At 38.3% G+C, this 23,085-nt stretch overlaps 1 protein-coding gene across 1 annotated transcript in view; it reads left to right on the top strand.

Annotated features, from left to right (window-relative positions):
• csmd2 (CUB and Sushi multiple domains 2) overlaps window positions 1-15,664 on the top strand; it is a 340,194-nt gene extending 324,530 nt beyond the window's left edge. Inside the window, exons 65-71 of the mRNA XM_066674957.1 lie at window positions 716-781; window positions 880-1,041; window positions 1,261-1,373; window positions 7,316-7,403; window positions 8,672-8,804; window positions 9,008-9,185; window positions 10,737-15,664. Coding sequence (XP_066531054.1) covers window positions 716-781; window positions 880-1,041; window positions 1,261-1,373; window positions 7,316-7,403; window positions 8,672-8,804; window positions 9,008-9,167 — 722 coding nt within the window. The 3' untranslated portion in view covers window positions 9,168-9,185; window positions 10,737-15,664. The remainder of the gene's footprint in view (window positions 1-715; window positions 782-879; window positions 1,042-1,260; window positions 1,374-7,315; window positions 7,404-8,671; window positions 8,805-9,007; window positions 9,186-10,736) is intronic.
• Window positions 15,665-23,085: the final 7,421 nt, after the last annotated feature.

Below are 23,085 nucleotides of genomic sequence, written 5' to 3'. Positions count from 1 at the left end.
CAAGTGATAAACTAGTTCTTAGAAAGTTTCTCCTGTGACCACCTATACACCTACACATGCTTGTTGCAGAATGGAACTGCTTAAATGCAGTGTTTTGACTGTGGTCATCAACCTAATGATTTTTGTTAATAGCACATTCTTAATGAATAAGGAAGCTAATGGAAGTGTTCTGAAACTCCATAGATACAACATTACATCCTGATTCCACAGAAAAATACTTGTTATATACTCTCTCTATCTCTCTCTCTCTGCTCATGGCAGTATTTTTAGACAACAGAGAGAACTCCAATCACGAACTGAAATGAGGATTGTTCATTCATATCATATCATTCACAATAATATTGTCATTAATTTTGAAAGCATTTGTTTGTCTGGTAGATATTTTATGCTACATTTTTTAACAAATAAAAATTTTGTTTTTAACAAATTTACTGTCTTTGTAAGTTACTGTTGTTTACAATAAGCAAATGTTTACTTTTTATTGCTTATTATGAGTGTTTGAAACATTTGTACATTTGCATTTTATTTGTAATAAAATGAAACTTTTTAATAATTAATTAATTAATTAATAACAGTTAATATTATGAATGTATATTAAAATATTTAATTTAGTATAATTAATATTAATAAAAATGTTGTGTTCTTGAAATTAAAATTAAATGCTATTGAAAATAGTCTCTTTCTAATACTCTCACACGATTTTTCTCTTTCACAGCTGATAACAGACCAAGTGGAAAAACAGTTGGAACCGTGCAAGAGCCTCCCAACACCAAACTCCAGGGTTAGTACAGGCCTTCCGAAATAAAGTGGAAAATAATCAAACAAAATCAAACAAAATAATAAGATTTATCCCCTTCCTTCTATGTCTTTTTTTGCTAGTGCCTAGTGGAGTGTTTGCTAAGAACTCTCTGTGGAGGGGGTCTTACGAGTACCTGGGGAAGAAGCAGCCAGCCATGCTGAGCATAACTGCTTTTGAACCGTTCAGCAACCGGGTCAATGGCACCCTCATGGACCACAGTGGAGTGCAGCTCAATCTGGCTGGTGAGTGTTTTCTCCTCTCAAACATTAACCTTCCAACACATACACTATTACCTGGCCCTTGCATGTGATGCCACAGCAGGAAGCTAATGTGTACAGGCCTCGCTCACAATTCAGGCTTGTGTCACACCAACCACTCTGCTCTCTGTTCTCTTAACATCCTTCAAAATGGTGCTAAAGCTAGACTTAGTGCACTCACTGATGTTATTTGTCTCCATGCAGGTACCTACAAGAGAGAAGAGGCCCATCTGTTGCTGCAGGTTCATCAGATTCGAGGACCAGTCGAGATCTTTGTGAACAAGTTTAAAATCGACAACTGGGCCCTAGACGGACACGTATGTATACACACATATGGAAATTAAGAACATTGAAAAAGCAGAAATCAGTTCAAGACATACACTGATTAACCATCATTATGACCATACAGGAGCACTTCTGGTTATAGTAATATGGTTATATAATTATAGACAATGGTCCATATATGCTCTGTATACTTTATTTTCCCCCTTTCAACCTGTTCTTCAACGGTTAGGACCCACATAGGACCATCGCAAAGCTGGCATGATTTGGGTGGTGGATCATTCTCAGCGCTGCTGTGACACATGTTGTGTTGGTGTTGTGTTAGTGTGTGTTGTGCTGGCATGAGGGGATCAGACACAGTAGTGCTGCTGGAGTTTTTAAACACTGTGTCCATTCACTGTCCACTCTGTTGGACACACCCACCTCATTGGTCCACCCTGTAGATGTAAAGTCAGAGTGTCACTGCAGTGCTGAGAATGATCCACCACCCAAATCATGCCAGCTCTGTGGGGGTCTGGACCATTGAAGAACAGGGTGAAAAGGGCAAATAGTATGTACAGAGCAACAAATAGACTCCATTCTGTAACTAGAAACAAGCAGGTGGTCATAATGTTATGATTGGTTAGTGCATATATGTAATGTCTTGAATTGAATTCTGTATTTCCAAACTTTTACTTTTATTTATTTAAATATTTCGTACTCCAGTACTACAATACCCTATTGTACACGGTTTGGCAGAGGCTGTGAAGTGAGACAGCTTTTATAATGAGACTAAAAATACTGTAACACTTTACATTTAAAGAATGTTTATGTGTGACATTTTATGGGAAAGGAAAAAATGTTCTCATCTTGTAAAGGGGATGTATTATACTCCTTTTACACAAGTTAACACAGTTCCCTGGGGTCTTAATGAAACATTTGTGACATGCTTAGACTACAACACCAGAAGGCTCAAACAACACTGTATCATTCTTATCCTGTTCAAACAGCCCTGTTCAGAATGACCGGTTTCATTGCCTCTTCCTTTAAATGACAGTGATCCACAGCTCCATTCAACACGAGAGCTATGATTTCTTAGCTATTTTTCCTTCGTTCAGCCTTTTCTCTGATTCTGATTTTTGCCATAATTATTCAGTACTACTTTTTCTCTGTGCTCATTGGGTTTACTCTATTATTCCATTTAACCAAGTATTTGCACACTCACTAAATGCAGCACTGTGATAAGAGAGACTGTGGCAAGTAAGCACAACAATTTTAGTCTCTGCATTCTATGTAAGGTGCAAAATTAGAACAGCTTGTTCTATACCATGTTTACTGACTTAGGCAAACCACACAGAGCTCCAATATAATGTAATACGCACCCAATTGTGCCCCCACGTATAATGTCCCACTTCATTCATTAATGTTTAAATTAAAAAAATTATATTTTAAGATTTTTTGTAGCATTTATAAAAGAAGTTTCACAAAATGTAAAGGGCACTGGAATTTTCGGTTACTGTCATTAAAATGTAAAAAAGGGGAAAAAAGTTACATGAGAAGGATTGTTTGTTTCATCACATTGACCGTTGTATGTATAGATATTTCACTGTACAAACAATGCTACTAGCTTGCGTCTAAGCTTTTTGACTCTGCAAAACAGTAGCAGTGAGATGTCCCACTTGAGGGTGGGAAAATCAACAGAAGGAACAATGAACAAATGATTCTGCTTGTTATATCACTATAGTAAGGAATATGGCATACACAGCATTTTATAAAATGCTTTAAAATGAACTCCTTGACCTTCTAAATCATCTCAGTCTTGACCTTATGTTGATTAAGGCACTCAACTCTTCCTAATTACTCTCTGATTAGATTGAAAAAAAGAATCTAAATGACAAGTCAATTTCAGATCTCCAACATACCATCAAAAACAGTGTGAACTGAGATTCTTCAAAATACATGATTAATGTACTCTAGATGTATGAACTGTTTGGGTTAGAAAGTTTTCACTTGTCTTTGACTTAATTCATTCCATTGTGACTATAATAACTTTTATACTTAAGGAGATTTTTAACCAAAAAGCCACAAAGCCATATGCTCAGTCATTCATTCATATTGTCCAGCACCATGTGAACAGCAGCTGAACTCTATGAAAGGGAAGAAGGCTGCTTTTTAAGTTCAGCCTTGATTATGCTTACGCATCCTGACTGCAAATTGACTCTACTCTTCTGAACTTGAAGATTAAAACCTTAACAGAAGCAGAATAGTGGGGGTTGTGGAGGCAAAGAAACTGAAGCATTGGTAGTAAGTAGTAGTCTTTTTATAGATGAACACTATGAGCCATCACAGTATACAGCTTAATTTTTCATACTAGATTCAACTAATTATTTATCAGTACAAAAAAATAATTAAAGAACTTAGGAATAATACAAGAGAAGGATTTCTATAATGTGTATATATGATCAGTACACCAGTGCCACTATCTAATGTTTTAGATCAAACATCAAAAGTATCGTTATTTTGTAACTCTTTAGTCTCTGTGCACTTTTTTGAGCTTTAGCTTGACACGCCCACAAACATGATCAAGGTTCATGCTGAAGTTCTACTTGAAGAGTTTCAGTCTAAGTGCCATTTTTGTTGAATGTTTATAGTGCAATATTCACACTATTGTCTCTCAGCCAATCAGGGAGGGGGGTCAGAATTAACTCTGGTATAATTAATAATGATGTGGAAAAAAGTGTTTGCCCTGTTTATGACTTATTTTTTTGCATGTTTGTCACTCAGATTTTTCAATTCATCAAACAAATTTAAATATTAGTCAATGACAACACAATTAGTTATTAAATGTAGGCTTTTATTAAGGAAGAAAAAAAAAATCCAAATCTACATGGCCCTGTATGAAAAAGCGTTTGCCCCTAAACCTAATAACTGGTTGGGCCACGCATAGTAGCAACAACTGCAATCAAGTGTTTGTGGTAACTTGCAATGAGTCTTTCACAGTGCTGTGGAGGAATTTTGGGTCACTCATCTTTGCAGAATTGTTCTAATTCAGCCACATCGGAGGGTTTTTGAGCATGAACCGACTTTTTAAGGTCATGCCACAGCATCTCAATAGGACTCAGGTCAGGACTTTGACTTTGCAGAACCCAAGTTCATTTCTGCTTGAGGTCACGAACAGATGGCCGGACATTCTCCTTCAGGAATTCATGGATCCATTTATTACAGCAAGTCTTCCAGGTCCTAAAGCAGCAAAGCAGCCCCAGACCATCACACTACCACCACCATATTTTACTATAAGTATAATGTTCTTTTTTTCTGAAATGCAGTGTCACTTTTACACCAGATGTAATGGGACACACTCCTTCCAGGAAAGTTCAACTTTTGTCTCGTCAGTCCACAGAGTATTTTCTCAAAAGTCTTGGGGATCAGGATCATGAAGATATTTTCTGGCAAAATTGAGATGAGCCTTAATGTTCTTTGCTCAGCAGTGGTTTTTTTTATTATGGAGTCATGAATGCTGACCTTAACTGAGGCAGGTGAGGTCTGCAGTTCTTTGGATGTTGCTGTGGGGTCTTTTGTGACCCCTTGGATGAGTCGTTGCTGTGCTCTTGGGGTAATTTTGGTTGGCCGGACACTCCTGGGAAGGTTCATCACTGTTCCACATTTTCGCCATTTGTGGATAATGGCTCTCACTGTGGTTCGCTGAAGTCCCAAACTTTAGAAATGGCTTTATAACCTTTTCCAGACTGATAGATCTCAATTACTTTCTTTCTCAATTGTTCCTGCATTTCTTTGGATCTTGACATGAAGTCTAGCTGAGGATCTTTTTGTCAGGCAGGTCCTATTTAAGTGATTTCTTGATTGAGAACAGGGGTGGCAGTAATCAGGCCTGGGTGTGGCTAGAGAAATTGAACTCTGGTGTGATAAACCACAGTTAAGTTATGTTTTAACTTGGGGAGCAAACACTTTTTTACACAGGGCCATGTAGATTTGGATTTTTTTTTCTCTCTTAATGAAAAAAATCTTAATTTAAAAACTGCATTTTGTGTTTACTTGTGTTATGTTTGACTAATATTTAAATTTGTTTGATGATCTGAGACATTTAAGAGTGACAAACATGCAAAAAAAAAAAGAACTCATGAAGGGGGCAATCACTTTTTCACACCCCTATGTATTCATATTCATTCATTCATCCATCCATCCATCCATTATCTGTAACCGCTTATCCAATTTTAGGGTCGCGGGGGGTCCAGAGTCTACTTGGAATCATTGGGACGCAAGGCGGGAATACACCCTGGAGGGGACGCCAGTCCTTCACAGGGCAACACAGACACACACACATTCACTCACACACACACACACAGCTACGGACACTTTTGAGTCGCCAATCCACCTTATTCATATACATATATTCACAAACTTAACCATCCATGCATTGAGCCTACAACTGTTTATCCCTGATCATTTCACATTAAAGATATGTGTTTTTTTTTCAGCCTGGATTTCTGTTTGAATGAGTTAATGAAGCCTGTCAGAAAGTCTTAACGGTATAATAATTTAAAAAGCTTTGAAAAAGATGCTCATAAAATTGCACTGAAAAATAAAATATGGCTAAAACCACATAAATGGACTCCATTGCCCAAGAAGGGCAAAAAAATTTAAAAAGCAAATAAAAATGCAATGATGTGGAAATCATTTAAAACTTTATCAAAATACCTTTTTTTTAATAGTACAACATTTAAACTTTCAACTGCTCAACAGCTCTGGGTCTCTTTTACAGTGTTGTTTGATTCATGAGGGCCCGATTGTTTTCAGTGGGTGAGAAGTCTGGACTAGTTTAGCACCCAGATCTTTTACTAAGCCATGCTGTTTTAATCAATGTAGAGTGTGGGCTGAGCTTGTCTTGCTGAAATAAGCAAGGCTTTGCCAGATAAAGACATCTGGATGGCAGCATGTTGTTGAGCTGTGTGTTTGTAACAATCCTGGTGGCCCCATTCCTCATTAGCCTGGAGGATGCAGCATCCATGATTTCCAGAATAGAATTTCAAACTTTGATACATCAGACCACAGGACACTTTTTCTTCAGTCCATCTTAAATGAGCTTGGGCCCAGAGAAGGTGGTGGCAGTACTGGATCATATTAATATATATGTTGTTGTTTTTTTGTTTGTCTGTTTGTTTGTTTGTTGTGTTTACTTCAATATCACAGACAGAAAATATAAAAGTTCTCTGAAACCTTTAATAATTATTTATTGATGATAACTCTATATGAAATGCTTTACTATTTGAATTGTTGCATTATTTACCCATGCAGTCCTTCACAGAGGGGTGAACCCCTCCCCATCTTCTAAAAGACAGCCTCTGTCAGATGATTTTTATATCCAGACATGTCACTGACATTTTACCCATGAATCATTTATCATGTATATATATATATATATCACAACATGCATACACAGTGCAGCAGGAGCTTTTGTCTATCTAAGGCCAGACCTTGGACTTCATGCACAAACACATACACACACTCTCTCTCTCTCCCTCACTCTTACTCACACACACACACACACACACACACACACACACACACACGCTATCACTCCTGGGAATTGGAGAGCTCAGAAAGTTTCTCTTTTAATTAAAACGTCAGTTAAATCATTGCCGAGTAATCGGGGCCAGACGTCCCCCCCTCCACCAATGCACCGGAGACAAGCAGCTGGGAAAATGTAATTAAAAGTGTGGGTCATGAGGACTGCGTGTGTGTGTGTGTGTGTGTGTGTTGTACCTGTGTGTGTATATATAGTTAGACTGTGAGCATGTGTTTTTGCATATGAGCAGGTTTTGGATGAGGAATGAGTTAGTTTTTAAATTAAATGTCAGCAGTAAGAGGTACACTGCATTGCTGACACGTTTTACCTTTCACCAGCTCATTCTTGACATTTTGAAAATGTGTTGACTTTATAATATGAGGTCTTTAATCGTTTGTTCTCTTTTCTTTATAGGTGTCATATATGCCTTCATCAAACTCTTTTGTGTATCAAGGATTTGTTCGAGGAAAAGGATTTGGCCAGTTTGGGCTACAGAGGCTAGGTATGTGTTCACCTTACATGAATTAAAGTCTTGTTTTCCCATGTGCTGTGTTATTTCTACAGCATCATTTCAGCATGACTGGAGTGAGCCTGAGCAGATATATGTGTTTTTCAGTCTTCACTGCAGTGCAGTTTTGGGTATAACCTGCATGGGGTTAACACCACTCTGCTGTAAATGAGTCATGTCTCAGTTTAAGGGAATTATCTTGTTGGGAATGATTGGAAATAATCCTCAGTAAATCAGAACGAAGTGCTGAGCTTGGTATATCTCCAGCTTGCACTCCAGGTAGTAAGATTTAATTAAATATTTCTAGCACATATACACTTATACACATATCTGTGTTATAAATGACTGAAAGTGATTTCAATCTAGGTGTGTGTTTAGGGTGTAGGGAAGTCAAAATGACTGTGTCTACTGTATGACCTATTTGTCAGTGAGAAAGAGAATGTGGTACATGGCTTGTGGGGACAAATAAGAGAGTGTTGTGTGAAATCCTATCATAATGAAACAGCTATGCTTCATCTTTAATCGACAGCTGTACGCACTGCTATTCCAAACATCGAAGCTTGAGCAAACACTAGATTTATTAATGAATAGGGGCTGTGGAATGCTGAGCATGGCTACATATGTGAAGGGGTGTATGATTTTGAATTTGTGTGTGTGTGTTAAAGCATTGCCTCATTTGTTGTGGTTTGATAGGCTGGCTTTATTGAGTAAGTTAATTGAATCCCCCACTCTTTCTTGGAGGATGTTTTTGGCATTGTCTGGTGAACAGGTGCATTGTCACGCTCTTGTTGTTTAGGGAGTCATTGTGGTCTAAATTGAAAAATGAATGGCAAATGACTTCATCTTTGTAGTGTCTTCACAGCAATAATTAAAAAGCCCTGTTTGGATAATGGAGTTTGACATCTCAAAAAAAAAATAAATAAATAAAATAAAAAGCATGCCTGTATACTGAGTTTATTACAAAACGAGACTAAATATCTAGATCTCACTTTTCTTCTTTTTTTTGTTTGTTTTTTTCCATTTGTCATTTGATTAGAATGCATTTGAATATAAGCTTTGTCACAGAGTTTTCCACTAGTCTGCGAAGTGTGAAATATTATCTTCTAGAAATAATGGATTCTCAAATGAGCTGTTGAGTAAAATTGGACATGCCTCAGTGTGGCTGACGACTTGCCAGAAAAGAAAGAAAGGGTTTTGTTCGGAGTCTTTTCATTCTTCTTCATGCTTTATAACAAGTTACCCATTTTGTGTGTCTTCTACAGAGGGCCTGGACCCAAATGGGGAAAATCCAGGCTACAACTTTGCCTCTAACAGCAGTTCTGTGGCAGCAGCCATTTTAGTGCCTTTTATAGCCATGATTATAGCAGGATTTGCTCTGTATCTCTACAAACACAGGTAAAAACACTGCTATAGTGCACAATTACCAGTCTGTCATTGACTAGTGCTTGTAAGATAAACTAAAGCTGGATATTGTGACCTAGACTCACACAGTATGTTTCACTTCACTATCAATAATGTTTCAGTAGCACTTCAATATCTGTAATGGCTCAGTAGAAAATCAATTTGACTGATGAGTATATGTCTTGCCTCACTATTAGGAAAAGACCCAAAGTACCCTTCAATGGCTACGCAGGTCATGAGAACACCAATGGAAGAGCTACTTTTGAAAACCCTATGTATGACCGTAATATCCAGCCCACAGACATCATGGCCAACGAATCAGAATTCACCGTCAGCACAGTCTGCACAGCCGTATAGCCACCGCTTTCTCCACAGGTAAAACCAACAGCACTCAACACATCTTAATACATCCAAGATCAATTCAAGTGCAAACGGGTCTTTTACATTTACCATGGAGAAATAATGATTTCTTTGTTCTCTTTAAAAGTTTTAATAGACATTTTGTTGACTGGCTATTCCATACAAACTAAGTGTATTGTTTTGTTTCCTGTTTAGTTGTGATGTCATAAACATGAACTATTTACTTGACTTGATCAGAGTAGTTTTTTTAAATGGATAAATAGAAATAATTTACAGTTGTTTTTGAGCCTTATAAACCACACCCGAATGTGTAAATTAGCAAAGATTAAAGAAATGCTATATACTGTCACTTTAAAAAAAAAATTAATTAATAAAAAAAATAAAGTAAACCAACCTAATGTACCCCAAACTGAAGTGCTGATTATACACATAATCCTAGTATTCAACACTGGACACGTGACCACTGTAAGAGTCAGTTTAGCACTGTGGATTATCCTTTGTGCTAAGGCCCCAGTGCACACATGCAGTCACATTTTAATACATTAATTTATGTCATTCAGCAAAGGCACAAAGTTGCATAGCACCAAAGACAAAAAAGGTCACAGACAAATAGATGAAACTCTGCTCTGCAGTGAGCTGGATGAGGATAGAGGCCTCAGGGCAAGACGCACAGCCATTTCTTTTCGCATTTGGCATGATTCAGGGGTATCGGGATTTCAGCCATCATTGCCCAAACTGCCTTTTCAGCATGCAGTTTGTTGGAGTGGAGGCTCAGAGGAAAAAAATGAAAACCAGTTGAAAATGTGATGTAAGGCTGACTTTGTCCATCTTGCTTTGATTTCAGCGAAAATAGGGAACTAACTATGAGGCAAGTGGATGGGGACAGTCAAAATATTAATTTGTTAGTAGCGAGACTAAACCACAAGTATGTGGATTGCAAAGCTGGACATGAATTTGTTCATTATCAGATTCATACATTTTGTCATGAATCTAGACTGTGACAAAAGTGCGCAATGGATTTTAGCAGGATGTGTTTATTGGTTCCACATAAATACAATTAGCAGTGCCGTTAAGTGACAGAGGTATTTAGAGGTAAGTATGTAGAGGTAAGAGGTGTGCAGCTAAGTGACAAAGCAAGTAAAATGCAATACACTGTTACTGTAGTGAGCCACTGTTATTACACTTATGTTATTTATGCGGAACCAATGTACATAATGTGCAAAGTGAGTTTACATAATTATTTCTTATTATTATTACTGTTACATAGTTGATGTGTGGACTAGCTGCTAAACCTGAATATGCCCTAATGATATTGTGGCTCCTTCACAAATGGAGTCCTTTTATTCTAAGAGTATTTTGAAACATAATTGATATGATACATCTTGGAATCTGTTCTTCAGTTGGGTTATATCTAGCTTGTCTCTTTATTTCCTTACTAACCATGTATCTTTTCTTCTGCCTTCTCTCCCCGTCTGATCTGTCATGCACATTCATCTTTTCTCTCTTACTTTTGTCCTCCTCTGTTTCCTCTCTTCTTTTCTCATGCGTTCATCACTGTTTTCACAGGTTGAGGACAAGTTTGTTCCCCTGCCCACTCGAGTGGCCCCCCAGGCGGGAGCGGGCAGCGTGGGTGGGCTGGAAGAGAATGGAAGCTTATTTTCATTTTTAACCAATTCTAACTATAGCGAAAAAAGATCGCTTCCTGATGATGGGGCAGGAAACAAATGAAAAAAAAAAATCAAGACAGAAGAACACACAAACTTGTTCTTCTGAGTTGACCACAGCAGCGTGTTATCCCAAATACTACCTGGTCTTGTATGCGTCTGCTGTTTCTTTGTTTTTTTTTTTTTGTTTTTTTTTTTTCCCCCTGGCGGGAGCTTCCTGTAGGGCATTGCCATGGCAGAGGGGAAGATTCTGACACTCGATTCTGTCACATGCCAGGAAGAAAAAAAGGAAACGTGAAAAAGAAGAGGAAATGGGGAGTGGGCTGTTTTCATATTGAGCTTTCAGTAGCAAAGGCCTGCTGGTGCTGTATTTTTTTTTTTTTTCTTCTCTGGAAGAACAGGGATTTGTGGAGGGTCTTGCTATGAGTGCAACACCCTGGACAGTTGGAGCTCTGTTTCACTTTTCTGCCTATTTTGTCTTTCCATGAAGTGTATTTTTCTTTATTTTTTCTCCCCCTTCCACATCGAAGTTGCAAGATTACAGATAAATGCAGACTTTGTTCATATTACTGGGCCTCTTTGGTTGGCAGTTTCTCTGTCAATCCCTCAAAATTTTCACCTGAAGCCACAAAGCGTGAATTGAAGTAGAATGAGATTCTGAGGCTTATTAGAAGACAAGGGTTCTGTCATTAGCACCTCTCTCGTTCTCTCTCTGCGGTTCCAGCCTGGAGCGCGGAGTGTTCTCTCTGCAGCATTTAGCCACCCCAGCTGCCTGAGATTGGAGAGCCAGTACATGCCCCTGAGGAGAACGCTGGAAAAGAATATGAAAGGAAACGGGGAAGGTTATTTGTGTGAGAGGGAAGAGTTGGCAAGGCTGACTTCAGGCGATTTATCTTCTTTGAATTCTGTTAGTTTTCCATTTCTCTGTTTTTCCTGCTGGTCCCGCATTTACAGGAAGAAATGTAATGCACATTCAGGACTTGGATGGCATCTGCATTTCTCTGAGTGTGCCATGTGAGTGGTGCCATCTCCCCCCACCCTTCGTTGGTCTGCAGTGGATGTCCTGAGTGCCGTTCACTGATATTTAAAAAAGCAGCCAGCAGTAATTTAGTGTTCTGAGTGCTGTGGCCTGCGGGCCTGCAGAGATGGAGCGCAGAAGTCCTTAGCTGTGAATCCTCCAGGGGCCGTGGGGGAGCTGCTGATGTCTCTTGTTTTAATCAGTTTACCTTTCATTATGCAAAGGTCATCAAAAGATCTTTTTTCACTAATCAAACAAAATAACGGCAACCAAACAACCAAACACACACACACGCAAAAATACAAAGCACGTAGCCTGTTGCCCCCTGGTCATATCACTGAGACTTGCATTTTAGCTGGAGCGCAAGATCAAGGCCAAGCCTAATCAACAAGGTGAAAATCCAGTCTGCCTTTGAGTTACTTCTAGTTTTATTTAAGATCAAAGTAAGGGAATATAAACCTGCTATGAAAAGTTGTTAGTCCTGACATATCCCCCCTTATTTAAATGACATTTTGTATTTTCACTGATATTGTTTGGGTTCCCAAATAAACCTGTCAGTTTGTCTATAGAAAGTTTACATTTAATTTGTTACGACTTAAAGGAATCTTTGCAGATGGCACAAGGCACATTGTTGACACATCAGTCACTCAAGAATTGTAGATATAATGTTGGCTCTGTTTTTTCATTTACTTACCCTCACTCTCATTTTGAATTTTAAGGGCCGTGACTAAGTGATAAAAAGAGTGATCAGGTATGACACCTTTAAATATAGAACATGCAAAGGAATTACAAAATACTAGTGAAGTTTTGATGATTTTAGAAGATTTTTTATCAATTAAATGAATTGCTAGGGGACTACTGTATGTAGTGGTATTAACTGTGTGCTTGGTCTTACTTGGTCATGTCCATGATTGTGTGCATGTAAGGCAGATTATACTTGAGGTCCATGTGAGCAACATATGTCCCACGGACAGTGTGCCTCCATTTTATTGTGATGCTTTCATTAAGCTCATCTAGTGTTCATATCAGGAGCACTCAGTCTTTGTTGCCTACAGAAGATGAGCGGACTCTGTTTGTACGTTCTTTTTCCTTTTCATATTGTCTGGTGGTAAAGCTTGGAAAATCAATCCTACATGGTGTAGTCATTCAGTATACTCATGTGGTATTTCCCCTTCTGTCACTTGGATTTGCCTGTTTATGTCTTTGTGTAGCATTCTTACTTCCAAGCCCTCTATTATCTAGTGCCTACTATCATTGGCGTGCATTTCCAATGAGTGTTTAAAATCCCTGACATTATTTATACTAAGAGGAAAAAAATGGGTTCTAAGCAGAATTGCCATGTTGTTTCTTCAGTCGGTTTCACCTCTTGTCTGGTAATTGCTTTTACAATTTTATTACTTTTTAAATCTGTAGCTTATCGCAGCTATGTGAATATAATATTGCCCAGTGCTTGTTTCAATCGTGAGCTGATGGGGAAAAGCAAAGATTGGATTTCCCCAGTGATTTCACAGGCAAAATGGTTGGTGGGCACATTATCTTAAACCTATTGGCATTCACTTCACATAGCAGCATTTTTTTTTTCTTCTTATTTTCCCCTCACATAATTTCATTTCAAATTGCTTTATCACAGTGGATGGCATCTGCACTCATTTTATACACTGTTTCCCACACATCATATGTCAGTTATAACTCTGTATGCCCAACATTTTTTTCTAGTGCTGAAAAGCATTATCCTTTCTAAAAATAGTTAACAATTCAGACAGCCTCTGGATTTTCTTGAGGTCTTGCCCAACCATTGCACCAGTGTTTTGGTACCTCTCTCTCTCTCTATCATAAGGTATCTGGCTCACAGAAGGTTTGGTCTTTCCCCAGCTCCCTATTTATCATTGTGATACTGTACATTGGTGCATTTCAAAAAAAAAAAAAAACTGTCAACTGCCAGGGGAGAATTTCAAAGCCACTGGTTCTTGCTCTGCTGTGTTTGGCTGAGAGTTAAGCCTTTGTGTTATTCTTAGCCCAGGAGAAAAACACAAGACTGTGGCAAGGAGGCAGAGAAAGAGGGAGAGAGACATAGAGAGAGAAAAAGAGTAAGTAAACAGAGCCTAGCTTTTTCAAAACCTCTAAATTCACTTACAGTAGATCTGTGTCCTGGCGAGGATCCAGGCAATCTGTTGCTTATTAGATTTCTTCCAAAAGTAAACATCTGCTTTACTTCTCTGGACTTCATCTATGATGGGGCTGAAATCAGTATTTGGTTCCTTATTACTAATATCAGCCTCTGGTTTACACTGTCCAGCCTTTTTCATAGAATATCTGTGGTATCCCTTTGCCAAAGCAGAAGATATGTGCTGCCTTCATTGTATAGCTTTGACTTATTAATAATGAAATATAAGATGCTTAGTCATTTTGCTGAGAGAAAGGTTTGAAAGCTTCACTGTTACTAGCAACCAACTTTCCCTAGATGATCTTCTAGTGTGTATGATGTCATATAGCTCTTCCTCACTGTGCAGACAGAGGTGATGTAAGAGATTCAGGGGCAGGCCAGAGAGTCTCATATTTTTCAGCAGCAATGAAAGCTGACTCTTTGAGCCCATATTTATCACCCCCATCCTAGCTTCTTTGTCTCTCCTGGGGAGCTGTGAACAGTCTGATTACCCTCTATAATCCAACCATTGAGTTAAGGTGTCAGACTCCCACTGCTTCTGTTGGTGACATCTCTCCATTAATCTTGCTTTTGTATTAATGGGAAGGAAATAAGATTGCGTTTACTCCCACCCCACCTTTGCTAATCCTATGTCTACATTTCAGCCCCAAGTGTCTAGACTGGCAATGCACTCATTTGTTGGAAAAACACCTCTCTCGTGAAGGTCATAGAAAGCTCAAGCCTTATGTGGATGAAGTCAGACAAGGTATAGCACTCAGATGGAAATGCCCACATTACATTGAATGTATCTCAGCTCTCTGAATTGCCTGTACAGAAGCTAAATATATTTACCTTCATATTTCCCACACAAATAATGAGCATCAGTGGCTTGTAAAAGGAAACCAAACCAATAGTCATCTTGAGGGTGAGGAAATCACAGAATGTCCCCAGAGAAAATAGGTTTATCCATATTATGAAATCTATTTTTAATTGTACATAATCTATATTGATATAGTTTTTATCCCCAGAGTATGTATTCTAATAATTCCATTCAAACACCTTGGACTAAAAAAAAATCTATGTTGAAATGTTCAGTATGCACTTTTCAGAATCCTGCTTTTCCTTCTTTTCCTTTTGAGAAAAAAAGCCCAAAAAATCCCTGCATTCCTCTCCGCTCAGCAAGAGAGAAGTGCCCAACCTTGAGTGACTTTTCCAGGACTGCTCTGCTGAGCCAAAGCCTCAAGGAACACAGTCAGACTGCAGTTATATGCTCTTTGACCAAAAGGGTTTTTCTTTTATGTTATTGTTGAAAAGCAAGTGTAAAAATGTGAGAGGACCTGAATGGACTGGCCTGGTGTGAATTATACAAGGAGAAAAGAGAACCAACAAAATTAAAATAATGAAAAAAAATACATTTTGTACAGAGATATATTTTTATGGAAATACATTTGTAATATAAAAAAGAGAAAACTGATTGACAGATCTGTAAATGTTTTTCATTATTGTAGTACAAATGCTAGTGGGAAATATAAAAAACTATGTCTCTCTCTAAACATATATATATATATATATCTATATATATCTATATATATATATATATATATATACAAAGAGAAATAGAAAAGGTTTTTTTGTTGTTTTTCTTTTGTTTGTTTTTTTTTTGTTTGTTTGTTTTTTTGTTTGTTTTTTTGAAAATGTAAAAATGATTGTATATACAAGTTTACATATTGTAAATATGTAATACCCGACATGGCTTGTCTGCAGTATATAAAATGTATTTTATCCGTCTGTATATGATGCTTTGCATTGTGTTTAAGCTTATTCTACTTTCTTGAACTTGAAACCTATTTTGAAAGTTTTGGAATAAAAAATAAAAACATAAATAAGGCTGTTTTTTTTCTGTACTTTACCACAATTCTTAAATGTATTAAGTTATTTGAATGTTCTGCAGGCAGAAATGTACCTGTTCAAGTAGAAAAGAGTAAAATAGTTATCTTTTATTTGCTTATTTTAAACCTAATTTAGTTGTCATTGTTTATGTTGCTTCTCCCTGTGTCTGTGTGGGTTTCCTCCGGGTGCTCTGGTTTCCTCCCATGCTCCAAAAACACACGTTGGTAGGTGGATTAGTGACGCAAAAGTGTCCGTAGGTGTGAGTGTGCGAGTGAGTGTGTTTCACCCTGTGAAGGGTGTGTTCCTGCCTTGCGCCCAGTGATTCCAGGTAGGCTCTGGACCCACTGCGACCCTGAACTGGATAAGGGTTACAGATAATGAATGAATGAATGAATGCATGTTTATGTTGCACTATAGTTCTCATTGGAAATGTAGGTCATTGCTTATAAAACTGCATGAGACCTACAAAATCTACTCATAAACTTTGGCAGAAACCAACATATATATGTATAAAGGCTTGATGGGCAACGTCTTTATACATTTTTTAATAACTGCATCAATGTTTGCCGTTTTCATATATTTGGCATAGTTTGGAAATTTCATGACAAATAGATAAAAACAGACCTGAATTGCTTAAAGATAAAACCTTGTTACATTGATTTTTGTTGAAATGAAGATGTTTTCTTTCTCCTGTGAAGTGGTTAGGAGATGGAATGCTGTTGTCTGACGGTGACAGTGATATTCTCCCGGTAGCAAAATAAAATCTCATAGTGGGTAGAACTGTTGCCATTCACTGCCAATAAGTTTTTAAATCTCTGTCATTAGCCTCTGATTCCACTCGGCTCTATCAGCTGGACAGATAATATCAGTGTCGTGGAGTCAGATATGGATCAGCGGGGAGAAAATATAGAGATTTGACTGGACTGAATTTACTACTTTGTACTTGTCATGCGTTTCATGCCACAAAATCCATCTGCTTTGTCCTGCTCAGTTCCACAAGGAAGTCTACTACACCTAATACAAACAGCCTTATGATACCTACATTCATCAAAACTAATATTTGTTTTAAAATCCAAAGCTCTGTCTGCACTATCCAAAATTAGACAGCTTCTTGTCTGAGTTTAAGGGTTTTAAGATTTTGTGTCCAGTTTCTGTACTAACAGCCTCTGCGTTTCAAAGAAGGCTTTACACTATATATGAACCAACCCCACTTAAAAAAAAACCTGGGGTACTGTGCAAAAATGTAAATTAAAATCCATGCTCTGATGACAAATCCATCCATTATCTGTAACCGCTTATCCAATTTAGGGTCGCGGGGGGTCCAGAGCCTACATGGAATCATTGGGCGCAAGGCGGGAATATACCCTGGAGGGGACGCCAGTCCTTCACAGGGCAACACACACACACATTCACTCACACACTCACACCTACGGACACTTTCGAGTCGCCAATCCACCTGCAACGTGTGTTTTTGGACTGTGGGAGGAAACCAGAGCACCCGGAGGAAACCCACACAGACACGGGGAGAACACACCAACTCCTCACAGACAGTCACCCGGAGCGGGAATCGAACCCACAACCTCCAGGTCCCTGGAGCTGTGTGACTGCGACACTACCTGCTGCGCCACCGTGCCGCCCTTGATGACAAATCATTTAAACCGTATGTTAAGTGAAAACAGTAGACATTTTATATATTGAAAATAAAAGTTCATTTTACCTCCAGGTCCCTGGAGCTGTGTGACTGACACTACCTGCTGCCGCCCACATCTGAAATACTTTGGAGTATTTTCAATTAAATATACAGTTGAAGAGAGTTGAAAGGATTTTCACATCATTGCATTTGTTTTTTTTATGTTTTTTCTTTACATCTCGCCCAGTGTCCCAACGTTTCTGAAAATGGGATTTGTGTTGTTGTGAGGATTTGACATTAGTGATGTCAGACAATGATGTTAGATCATGAGATTTGGATCTAACTTGCCACTCCAGCCTATCTCAGATGCTCCATAGTCCTGTAGTCAACACCAGACATTGAGCATTTTGATATTAGGCCAATGTATGGCAGCTCATGAGCATCCCATTTGTCTGTTAAAGTATTTAACATCATAGGGATAATACGTTCTTCCATAAAGAAGAGGCATTCTAAATTCACACATTAATAGTGTCTAGACACATTTAGACATGTAAATAAACACAGATACGGTGGAGGATTTCATGATTAGAATAAATATAGCTTTTTAAACAGTCTTTTCAGGACCAGGTGAAACTAAATTGTTCCCCAACTTTCTCACAATCAGTTCTGTGCTTCTGTCCATGTGCACAGTGTACTTTTAACTGAGCTTTGAAAACAGCACATGCCAGCGAGTTTAAAGCTTTGTGCAACATATGCTTGGATAGTCTGGATGCATAATTAGAGGTTAAAAAATTGTTTGGAGTTCCATTCACTTCCCACACAGAAGATACATTGACATCAACACAAAGGTTTCTAAAGTCAGCACTGTGTGTGTGTGTGTGTGTGTGAGAGAGAGAGAGAGGTTTGTGAGTGAGGTTTTTAACCCCTTCAGCACATCACCAAGCAGTCATTGTTTCAGGTGTCTATAATCAGTGGCCAGTGTAACAGCTGTACAGCATGTTCACAAAGAACGTCTTTGTGTCTGGTGATATCACAGTAGGTCAGGTTCACGCTAGAATGATTATTGAAATCCACAAGAGCTAATTAGAAGTGAATAGCTGCAGTGATGCTCTCGAGGAAGTGTCCTTGCTTGGTCAGAGTTCCATGAACAACTTGACCTCAAGTACATCCATTATTTCCCCAGAATCCTCATTGGGACTGATGTAGGATCCAGCAGCTCTGAAAGAGACACTGCACTAATGGGCTGCATTTTATCCCTCCAGGTCAGAGTTAAGCTCTTCCATTATGGAACCAACCCTAAAGATACCGAACTAAGCATGAGCTGTGAGGGAGAATGAGGCGGGTTATATTACACTACAGGGGTCGCGTCACCATGTGTGAAACAAAGGGAGGGATAAAGCTCCAATCTGCTGCGGAATAACCTTCATAATATTCGTAAGTGTTATAGTACTTTATAAATATGTATCTGTAATAGACCACAGTAGGTTATTTTCACTCCACGTTTAAGTGACGAGTGGCTGGTTATGAAAGGCTGAGAGGTGTTTAACCTGTACTTCTCCAATTTATGCCCAATTAAAGTTAAGCCTGTCATCAGTTTCTCCAGTTATATTTGAACGTCACTGTTGGTGGAGGACAGTTAAAGTAGTCCTGTGTAAACTATAGAAATATGTAAACGGATGCACGTTGGCCAGTGAAGCTGGTGTTGTGGAGTCATCATTAATAGGGAGTCTGTCCCTAACCAACAGGCTCCACTCTTTTGGGAATGTTTTAGAATACATGTTGGAATATTTCTGTGAGCATTTTAATGGCAGTCAGCAACAAGATCATTAGGGAGGTGAAGTACCAACGTTTGCTGACTAAAATACCACTTTAGCTCCCCACAGCCCGTATAAATTTGGCATGTTAAATAAAACATAAAAGACAAGGTTCCTGTGTGACAGAGAAAACACACAAATGTTTTCATTTGTGAAATGATTAAATGTCAGTGCATTGTGGCAATCGAGAATAGGCTTCCTGCAAACATACATCACATCTTCCAGTGAATTAACCTATGGTAAAGATAAACAGAAATTACATGGGTATAAGAGCTTAATTCTACATTGAAATATGAGTATAATGTAATATTTCAAAGACATAAAGCCATTGACATCCCTTGTGCATTGTTGTCATGAACAAAATAAAACAGACTCTAAACTGATTATACATTTATCTTTTTTTTTTTTTTTTAAATACAGCTCTTCTTTGGTCATGCTTGGCTTTGTGTTTCACTGGGGTAAATATATAAAGTGACACACAGGAATACATCCTTAGTCTTCCATCAGCACAGAGCAGGGCATAGAATCTACAAATGCAAGGAGACAAAATGCCTTCTACCTTCATAAATCAGACACTGAATCTTATAATAGCTTCATGCTTTAAGCTGAATCTCCACTGCTGGGGCAGTCATTAAAGAACTTCCAAACAACTGAAACTGAGAGGTCTGAAATTGTTTTTCTTCCCATGCACAGTTTGGAGGATGGTATACGCAGGTTAAAAGATTCCATTTATTTTTTGACAGTGTGTGGGATACCAAGTCTAAAATACACTTTATGACCAAATCTTTCTCCATCCTACTCATCCGTCAGTCTGTACCCTTCAGGGAAAGCATTACACTTTACCTTTCTGTGAGGATTTGATGGCATTCTAAATGTTTAGCCATGAGTACATTTAAAAAATCAGTTACAAGCGTTGGATATTAATTCTGGATCACAAACACCACTTCAGTAAATCCTAAGGCAGTGGTTCTCAATCCTTTTATCCAGTGACCCCCCAGACCCTCCCTTTCTGTGGATGCGAATATCTTTGAGCCCCCCACAACCGACACACATGTACACGTCTTTTGTTTCCAAACTCCACAAGATCGATTATAAATCAGTAAATTACTTCTAGAGTGGAATTATTACAAATGACAAACATATTGTGTTTTTCTTTTGCTTTGCTGAGCCCCCTACTTTGGGTACAACTGCTCCACAGCCCCACTTTTTATAGCCCTTAACTGACGCATGGCATTTAGGAAATTGAACTTGCTCATGTGCATCTGCTTCAGTGAATCCTGTTCCTATTCTTAGTGTATTTTCTCCTGTATAATTTTACCTCAGTCTAAGAATCAACTTCATTCATCTTTCCATTATAAAATGTATTAGTGTGATATGCTGATAAACCACAAAGACATGTAGGACGTCAATAATTCCGCAGGGCAGTGTATATAGAGCATCTATTCTGATTGCCAGTTTTTTGTTTTTTATTTATATATTTTAACATTTGTATGAAACCAACTCGTCATTTTGTGATTGATTTCATTTGCCTTCAAAATGAAGGCTATTAATTTGTTCTGGGTGATGCCTCAGTGGTGTGTCCTCTGTGTGTAGCTGTGAGTAGCCTGGGCTTCAATTTGCAAATCTCTTAGTTTGGCTGCACAGACTCAAGGCGACTTGGGGAAGGATTGATGGCTGAAAGTCTATTTTCATTCCCCGTCTGTGAGGTCAGCAGGACCTCTGCTTACTCTTCCATGAGCCTCTGTCCAGCTGTAGCAGAGGAAACAAACCAGTCCTGTATTATCTGTCATTACCACTAGATCTCACAGGATGACCCCAACCATCCGGCACGCAGAACTTAATCTCAGCAGTCCAGTAGGAGTCAAGCACTCATATTTACTTCTGAGGTATTGAACAGCGCCACACAATATTTGATTTTACTACAGCAACAGAGACTGAATAAGAACTTGTGTTTTTTTTTCCCCAGGACTAAGAAAAGCCTAGTGGATTCCAGCATTCACTCACAGTTTATTTAAACTGTGTTGAATGTTCAGGCTCGAAACATCCAGCTAATAGCTTTGTGTGAGTAAGAACAAGAGAGTTTAGTGCTATAACAAAGCTCTCATCTGAGTTTGTAAGTTTATAAGGCAAACTGTGGACATATTATATGTTTTTTCTTAAATGAAGGAGATTGAAAAGCAGTCCCCAGCCCCTGCTCTTCAGGGATGGCTTTATACTCGGTGTTGGAACGTCCCTGTGAGCATCTGAAGGCATTCATCCATTAGTGAGGTCAGGTATTGATGTTGGATTATTAGTTCTGGATCAGAAACTCCACTCCAACTTATCTCAAACATAACATATGAGCTCCGTCATCCCACAGAACACAGTTCTATTGCTCTGTTGCGTCTGGGAGGTCTTTTCCCCCTCTAGTCCAGAATCAACTCTGTGTAAACTAAATTGAATGTGATTGTAATTAATTTAGCATTTCACTGTTTGATTAAAGGTGTAATTACATTTTAATTTTATAACAAAATCATCATAACTCTTGACCTCCAAAAGTTAGAGCCAAGCCACATTAAACGTGAATGGTTTCTTTTCAAGAAGCAGACGTTCAGTTTTTCTGCTCTGAGCCACAACGAGTGTAAAACAGAGGTGTCTAATTAGTTGTAGGATTATGTATGCATTAGAAGGACCAACTCAAATTCAAAATCTCTCAGTAACATTGTCTGAACGGCAGTGATATGGCAATTAGTGGTGCGTCAGATAAACAATCTCTTGTAAGGAAGGAGAAAGAATGGCTTCCCTTTGTACAGAATCACCACTGAATCTTTAATTACAAGTCTGCAGCTTCATAGGGAGACAGTAACGCGGAGCTTTCAGTGAGATATCAATGTAGAGGATTCATTCTCTGAGAAGTGATGCTAAAAAACTTTCCCCCTCTCTCCCTCCTTCATATTCTAAATTTAGTCAGGCCTGACTACAAATATACACCATTTAATCCACCATTCCTAATCATTTGCTGATTAAAGCACAGTGATGACTACAGCATTCGGAACCAAATTTCTTCATTTGTGTCACATTTGTACTTGTTTTTTAATCCGAACATTAAAATAATCAATCAATCAATCATTCTCTCAAACAAGAGTATCTTCAGTATCTTGTAATATTATCTTGCAATGCAATTTAAGCACGTTTCCTCTATAATGTTTAACGATAATAATCTCATCATTTAATAATAAAATCAACTATTGTTAGGTGCAGGTCACTGTGGATACAGGTGCTATACTGGGCCAGCACATTGAATAATCAGAAAAGCATTTAATTAAACAGGATGCTCTGCAGCAACTGTCCATGCACTTAATTTCACCATTCCCACTGCCAAAGGCAGGTTAGCATATGTTTCTGTGGAACAATGGAACAGTGTTCTCTGGTGTGATATTCAAATATCCAATACTTTTGGGATGAGATTAAAGGCGAGATATGTAGAGCACTGTTTCCAGAACTGTTTGAGTATAATATGCTTAATAATACACTCCAAATGGAAGTGAAGAAAAGTCACAAACAAAAACTAAAGATCCAAGCTGTTCCACATCATCCTTCAAACACGAAAGAGGTGTCGTGCTTTGGATAGAACAGATGTTTTTTTATTAATAGTTGTGTTAATTCTGTTGAAGGGAGCTGTGTGCAAATTATTGTCCAAATTATTCAGCAGCCTTCACATTTCTTTAAACTCGTATCCTGAAAACATGCATGGTTAGGAACATGTGTTCAATTCCA

The sequence above is a fragment of the Hoplias malabaricus genome, chromosome 6, assembly GCF_029633855.1.
Source record: "Hoplias malabaricus isolate fHopMal1 chromosome 6, fHopMal1.hap1, whole genome shotgun sequence".
Lineage (NCBI taxonomy): Eukaryota > Metazoa > Chordata > Actinopteri > Characiformes > Erythrinidae > Hoplias > Hoplias malabaricus.
This window is presented reverse-complemented; position numbering and strand designations above follow the sequence as displayed.